The sequence below is a fragment of the Buceros rhinoceros genome, unplaced genomic scaffold (genome assembly GCF_000710305.1).
Source record: "Buceros rhinoceros silvestris isolate BGI_N320 unplaced genomic scaffold, ASM71030v1 scaffold5872, whole genome shotgun sequence".
NCBI lineage: Eukaryota > Metazoa > Chordata > Aves > Bucerotiformes > Bucerotidae > Buceros > Buceros rhinoceros.
In genome coordinates this window covers 3,378-11,333 of record NW_010398195.1, presented here as the reverse complement: position 1 = coordinate 11,333, position 7,956 = coordinate 3,378, and the positions used below count along the sequence as shown (strand labels likewise).

The following is a 7,956-nucleotide window of genomic DNA, read 5'->3' as shown; positions in this document are numbered from 1 at the left end:
CTGACGCTTCTGCTTAGGGAATCGAGAATCCATTTTCTCACAGCTAAGTTCTCAATTAATGTAAATGGTTTTGCGTCATGATGATTATATTCTGGTTCCTACTGATTTTAAAGGAGGAATTTAGAATAAAACAAATAATATTATGAGGGAGTATATTTTATTACTAAAATTACATAATTTTTATTAGGTTTTAGGTTTGGTTTATTCTTAATTTCTTCGATTATGGTAATATGGTTTTGTGAAACTCACCGTGGGGAATACATATTTTACTTCAGATATTTTGAACTGCAAGTGGTAATATGTTATATTTTTCCACCCCACACTCTTTTCAAGTTGCCTTTTTAACAATAATAAGCATACAACAGCTCAGTTCTTCATCTCTTTTTCCTAGCACTACCTGAAATGTACTGTCTGTTTATAATGATGGTGAAGCATAATAATTTTAAAGCAGAGTAATTTTTTTCCATTCACTCTAGTTAGTCTAGGCTGCACCAATAAATTTACAAAAAACAAAAATTCCACTTTGCCTGCAGTGATATGCAAGGATCATCCTGTGTCTGAATCTGAGGCAGCAGCACACACTTTGCAGAAAAGTCACTCCATCATCTGCATCATCCTTCTGATGTACAAGCACGTCCGTTATTTGCATTTAGTGTTTCAGATTGAAGTGCTGATTTCAACCTAAGTTATGATATTCCAAAAAAATGCAAATAATGTACCAGGGCAGAAGCAAAAGTAGCACCTGTTAGACATGAAGTAACCACCCTGCCCTATTTAGACCTCATAAGATATCAGCTGAAATACTGAGTCCAGTTTTGGTTACCATTTCAAGACAGAAACTTGTGGAAGAGACCTCAGAGGAAAATAAAGAGAACGATCAGAGTTCTGGAAAAGAAGATCTGCATGTAAAGATTAAAGAACAGTGATCACAGCCTAAAAAAGAACGGCAACAACAATTAGTTTTCAAATAAGTGAAAGGAGCTGCACAAAGAATAATTAGTAGTCTTTTTCTCCAGATATGTAATGATTATGACAAGTGACAGTCTTAAACAGCAACAGGATTTAGATACCAGGAAACCATAAAGACAAGCGCCAGAGTAAGTACTTTTTATGAGGTTGTGGAGTGTCCATCATTAAAAGTCTTTGAGAAAGGATTAAACATATAATAGGAATTACATAAATAAAGCTGATTCTGCTGTTCCTTGCAGTCCAAGTGTTCCACAAGGGCTTTAAATTCTTCAGCTGAGACTTCTACTTGTTTCAGATTTATCAATGATTTATTGGTCTTCTGATACTAGACTTTGAATTCAACATTGTACTGTAAGTTGGCTGAACCTCCTATTTTCTTTGTTGGCCCCAAGATGTGAAGGTAGTTTCATACTGAATTTGCATGTCAGGATAATAAATCTCTTTTTAGTATTCCACCATTTCAAAACTGTAAGTGACCTCTTTTCCTTTAAGAAAATAATTCCTTCTCATTTTAAGTCCACTTCAAGATGATGCCAGCTGCTATGAATGCTGCATAAGCAAAGCCTTTTTGAAACCTCCACTAGAAATGAAACTTCAGGATGATGGACATACAGCAATAACCATGGATGAAGAGTGTTCCTTTTCCAACTTGTTTCTGTGACTGGTCTCTGTGGCAAGGAATATGAAGGAACCAATCATATGCAGCCTTGTTTAGCATAACTATAATAGGGGTGAAATGAGAGAGTACTATCTCACTTTGTTTTATTCCGGGCACAACTGGATTAAAAATTCAGTGATTTCTACGTGGAGATGTTTCCTAGTCAAAAGAGAACTAGTTGCTACAACAAATGAAATGACTTTGTTTTGAACACTCCGATGAAGCAATCCACACCTCGCTATCAAATATAAAAATTTACAAATTTTGTGCAGAGGTAATAGTAAGAAAAGATCAGTAAATGCTGGCACTTATGAGGCACATTAAGTCTTCGATGCACATAAAACACATCTTCTTACCAGTTTATCTCAGAACATACCTTAGCAGTCTAACCTCTGTAAAATGCAATACAGTATATTTAGAGTGAAACTAGAACTATTAAATCAGGTGAAGTCTTTCAAAGTAGAGAAAAGTAAAAATTCTTACTGATAGGAAAATATCTTTTCTGAGCTGATGAAATTTTTGGATTCCCTTTGACTGTCACCTTTCTGACTGATTTGAGAGGGAAGGACTACGCATCAGGCTTCACTGGTGGCAGCTCAGACGCATAAGGCTATTTCTCAGCTGTACACAGCCTTTACAGCTGACACGAGTTGATGAACATTTAGTCCACTAAAATGATACTGCATTCTATCATTTGTGATAATTAATTAGAAGTTAATTACACTTATTGCTTTATATGTTTATATAGAGACAAAATACGGAGGTACACAGCAGTGTATCTAATGAGCAGCTGTGAAGAAAGCCAGAATTACTCAGAAATCTCATGTTCTGTTAATTATTCCTGGTGCCGTACTCAGTTGCTGGAAATAATAATATGAATTGTCTTCAAGCTCTGTACTTAAACAGGTGTGTACTGTTTACAGGCTACATTTAAAGGCTGGATGGATATTATGTATGCAGCTATTGACTCAAGAGATGTAAGTACTGCAAATACTTTATATTTTTTCTTGAGGTCTGTCTATCAACAAGTGTGTATTTATATATCTTCTAAAACCATTTAATATCTATGCAATAGAATGAAACAAAATTAAATTAATTGAGATTGTGGAAAACTGAATGCAAACTGCCAGGTGTTGCCAGTAATAGATGGAATGAACAAAATACCTTGATATGTCTTGATATGACAATACATTGATACAACAGGAGTTGTGTCCAAACACAAAATATTACAGACGTTTTGCCCAAGGTAGCTGCTTGTTCAGCTGAAATTTTCACATGAAATCTTAGGAATGATATTCCATATTTTTTTTCTTAGGTATTACAGCAACCCAAGTATGAAGACAACCTGTACATGTATTTGTATTTTGTCATCTTTATAATTTTTGGGTCTTTTTTCACCCTGAACCTGTTTATTGGTGTCATTATTGATAACTTCAATCAGCAAAAAAAGAAGATAAGTATTGTTTCATTTCTCTTCTAAAGATATTCTAAAATACCACATTTTTGCAGGTGCATGATATATGGAATGTACACCCAATGTTCAAAATTGAAAAAGCTGAAGTATATTAGCATATAAAATCTTACTAAGATGTAGTATGCATTAACACAGTAAGATTTTATGTTGTAGCAAGCAGCACAGACACTTCTGTTTTCAATGTCCACATGATTTCTTGGGGTTTTTTCTTCTTGATTTCTAGTGATTCTATCAGCACAAAAACCCCCAGCTACCTGGTTATGAAATATAAAGCATTATTTAATCACACTACTACCTACAGATGCTGTTTTAATGATCCCAAGTATTCAAGTCCTATTTTGTGGCACTGAACGATCAGAAACTGTACAGAACAGGAGTGGTTTGTAACTACCTCAGGGTATTTTTTTATTGTTTTATAGTGCATAATCATAGAGATAATCTCACTGGTACAGACGGCCAGAGTATCAGATGCTCATCTCTAAAATTATTTTCTGTAAATAGGTAAGGTAATGAAAGCTAAAGGACAAAAGCAGCTATGAATTACTAGTTTAATTTTACCTTACTGGACTTCAGCAACTTTGTTTGGGTTTATGCTACTAAGGAGAGGTGCTAAGATTTCTGGAAGCTGTACGTGCTAGAGGCCTAGAGCCATCTGATTAGGGAGGCTGTCCAGTGTACGGGGCAGGCATTCCCATGTCTTCAAGCTTCCAAAACACTCATCCACCAAAGGACTGCATCCAGTTCTATAGACATTCCTGTTCCTGGAACAGATGTCTGCAAGTATCTTTTATCCAGGAAAAATTTACTTCAAGATACATGTGGAGTCCCACAGCTTATCATTCAAGCTCTCTCTACAAGAAAGTTACTATGGGCAGTGGAGTTTTGTTAGGTTGCCATGAAAGACCCAAAGGCCAGTTCTGTCTTTTGCTAATCAGAACTTCATTGAACATGGAATCTAAACATGCTAAAAGACTTAAAAGAGCATTTTGCTGTTAAAAGTATCAAGAGTGCTTCATTTTCAGTTCAATTTCTCCAAAGTCTGATATTCCATCTTCTCAAAAATCCTGAAGATTTTGAGACATGCTAATGTTATTATTGCTAAACTAGAGATACCTAAAGCACTAACACATTCACGTACTGACAGCCTGACTTTGCTTCATTTGTTTCACCAAAATTGCAGTACCTGCTGTTTACTGTATCTCTTCCTATAAAAGAAAAGAGGTACTGACAAGGATTTCTTGGAGTTCAAGGAAAATAAATGTAGAAAAATACTGCACTACTGTTTTGTGTGAGATGCTTTACTAGATGTCCAGACAGCTTCTGGACTAAATGCTTAGATTGCAGACAGCTGCATTCAATAGCTAGAGATTTTTTCCAATTCAGTCTTTTTGGTTTTCATGAAATAAATAATTCAAATTTTGTTTTAAGAGGTTTTTCAACACTGATTATAACCAGTTTTGATTTTATGTTTTTACTTTGGAGGTCAAGATATCTTTATGACAGAAGAGCAGAAGAAATACTACAATGCAATGAAAAAGCTGGGATCCAAAAAACCACAAAAACCTATACCAAGACCAGGGGTAAAATTATTTATATATATCAGACCAATAGCTATATATGAACAGCTCAAATTTTATTGATACATAGAGAATGTGAAAATTATCATTAACCTAGTGTATCAGTCCACAAAAATGGAAAACAAAAACAGTAAAAAATACCAACAACTTTCCCTTGCCACCATTTTATGTATGAATATACGAAGGAGGCTGAACTAAGGTGTTGTATTCACTTTAATTTGACTATTCTATGTAAGATCACCAGCTACATTTTTATTGAAGTCTCATAGGTCTTACTGCCTGTATTTTTCTACCTTCTTCTAACAGGAAAAAAAAAAAAACAATTACAGTTTTTATTGGAAATTTCTTCTTTTCTTTTCTTCTCAGAACAAATTCCAAGGCATGGTCTTTGATTTTGTGACACAGCAAGTATTTGACATCAGCATCATGATTCTTATTTGTCTTAACATGGTTACTATGATGGTAGAAACTGATGACCAGAGTGAAGAAATGGAAAATATCTTATACTGGATTAACCTGGTGTTCATTGTCCTTTTCACTGGAGAATGTGTCCTGAAATTGATTTCACTTCGCCATTACTACTTCACTATAGGCTGGAATATTTTTGATTTTGTAGTTGTCATTCTCTCAATAGTCGGTAAGTCTTGTTTATTAAACTAAAAAGAGGGTAAAATAAAAACAAAGTGAACTTTTACTAGAATACAGCCCTATGGTTGGCTTTTGCCATTGCAAGGTTTGCAACTGAGTCATGCAACTTTTCATTTTCTATAATAATTTACCTAATCCAACCATCAAAACTCTTATAATCATCAAACATATATTGCACCTGCAAATATTAAGTGTAACTGGCATAACATAAATTACACAAATGGAATCCACAGAACGTCTTTATTTGCTATATAAACCCACCAATTTTAAAACTATTTTTCTACATTTTTACTATTATATGGAGATTAAGTGGTAATGTATCTTGACTTCATTTTTTTCTGTTTTAGGTATGTTCTTAGCTGAGATGATTGAGAAGTACTTTGTATCCCCCACACTGTTCAGAGTCATCCGACTTGCCAGAATCGGACGAATCCTGCGTCTCATTAAAGGCGCTAAGGGAATCCGCACTCTGCTTTTTGCTTTGATGATGTCTCTTCCTGCGTTGTTCAACATTGGTCTGCTGCTGTTCCTGGTCATGTTTATCTACGCCATATTTGGCATGTCCAACTTTGCCTATGTTAAGAGGGAAGCTGGGATTGATGACATGTTCAACTTTGAAACATTTGGCAACAGCATGATCTGCCTATTTCAAATCACCACGTCTGCTGGCTGGGATGGTTTGCTAGCCCCAATTCTTAACAGTGGGGAGCCAGACTGTGATCCTAACAAAGCTCATCCGGGGAGCTCTGTGAAAGGCGACTGCGGCAACCCTTCCGTTGGGATTTTCTTCTTTGTCAGTTACATCATCATATCATTTCTGGTAGTGGTGAACATGTACATTGCTGTGATTTTAGAGAACTTTGGTGTTGCTACTGAAGAAAGTGCTGAACCCTTGAGTGAGGATGACTTTGAGATGTTCTATGAAGTCTGGGAGAAGTTTGATCCTGATGCAACACAATTCATGGAATTTGAGAAATTGTCTGATTTTGCAGCAGCACTTGAGCCTCCTCTTCATCTACCAAAACCCAACAAAGTCCAGCTTATTGCAATGGATCTGCCCATGGTAAGCGGTGACAGAATTCACTGCCTTGACATCTTGTTTGCTTTCACAAAGCGTGTTTTGGGGGAAAGTGGGGAGATGGATGCCCTCAGAATACAGATGGAAGATCGGTTTATGGCATCCAATCCTTCAAAAGCTTCCTACGAACCCATTACAACCACACTAAAACGAAAACAGGAGGAAGTATCCGCTGTCATTATTCAGCGTGCTTACAGACGTCACCTTTTAAAACGAACAGTAAAACAAGCTTCCTTTATCTATAACAAAAACAAAACTGAAGGAGGGTCTGGTCAGGGCATGAAAGATGAAATCCTTAATGACAAGCTAAATGAAAACTCGTTTACAGAGAAAACAGATATAACCGCATCAACAGCAGTTTGTCCACCTTCTTATGATCGTGTAACAAGGCCAGTCAAAGAAAAGCATGAAAAAGATGTTCAGAAATAAAAGCAAATAGCAAGCAAAATAATCTACGTGGAAAATAGTTCATAGCCTGTAAGGATTATACATTTGTGTCAACAGGACTCCTGCTGGAGGTCTATGCCAAACTGACAATTTTTACAAATATAATGTACATTAAAGGTGAGTGCCTATTAAAAGACAGTGACCCCTTGTCAGTGACTGTGACTGTGATACGGGGAAGCAATCTTGACAGGAGGTTACTGTTCTCACTACCAGCTGACACTGCTGAAGAGGAGAGAAAAAATGGCTACTCAGACTGTAGGGACCAGTTAAAGGGGTGCAAACCAAGTATTTGCGTGTTTAGCATAAAACAATACAGTAACTGTATCCACTGTTTGCATTTCAACTGCCACATACATCATATTTTTACAAAATCTGTGTTGGTGGATTCATCTTATTTTTATTCATATGTTGTTTATTATATGTGACTATTTTTGTATACGGGGCTTCTGTTGGGGAAGGGGATTAAGTACACCTTTACAGGTACAAGGGCCAGCTGTTCTATTATGACTAATACACACACAACAATGATTTGCATGAAGGCATGCTGCACTTATAGATCATGCATGAAAATAACATTAAGTCACAAAGAACAACAGATTTTTTTAGCACAGTGTTTCTGGGAAGGAAGAACAGATTTTGAGGTGCTTAATTAATGTACTCATGTTCTATCACATCCAAACAAGTCTTGGTATGCCTGTAAAGTCCCCTATAACTCACAAGAACAGTAGAGATGGATTATTTTTTGCACAGTTGATTAAGTTTCAGAAAGTGCAAACTTTGTTCTAGGTGTGGAGTCCCAGATTTTGTCTTTGTCAAATGTCTTTCTGCATCTAAATACGAAATGAATCTGTCTCAGCCCTCCAAACTGATCAAAAAGAACTCTTTATAAACTTGTTCTGCTTTATCCTGCAGTATTGTTTAGCCATCTTCAGCTCTGAGTAAGGTTGATGTTGTTGTACATGTTAATGAAAAGCCCTCTGCTATGTAAATAGTAATTTTTAACCTGTGGTGCATGTTTGAGCAACCAGATAATGACCTTAGCACATGTATTGCATCAAATATGTACCACAATAAGTGTAATGTGCAAGCGTTCAACAGGTAAAAT

General features: G+C 36.1%; 1 protein-coding gene across 1 annotated transcript in view; it reads left to right on the top strand.

The window, feature by feature from the left end:
• The window catches only part of LOC104488897 (sodium channel protein type 1 subunit alpha), a gene marked incomplete at its 5' end in the record, with an annotated part of 47,455 nt that extends 39,883 nt beyond the window's left edge, over positions 1–7,572 (top strand). Inside the window, 5 exons of the mRNA XM_010130992.1 lie at positions 2,551–2,604; positions 2,943–3,080; positions 4,577–4,681; positions 5,045–5,315; positions 5,674–7,572. Of these exons, the coding sequence (XP_010129294.1) occupies positions 2,551–2,604; positions 2,943–3,080; positions 4,577–4,681; positions 5,045–5,315; positions 5,674–6,833 (1,728 nt within the window). The remainder of the gene's footprint in view (positions 1–2,550; positions 2,605–2,942; positions 3,081–4,576; positions 4,682–5,044; positions 5,316–5,673) is intronic.
• Positions 7,573–7,956: the final 384 nt, after the last annotated feature.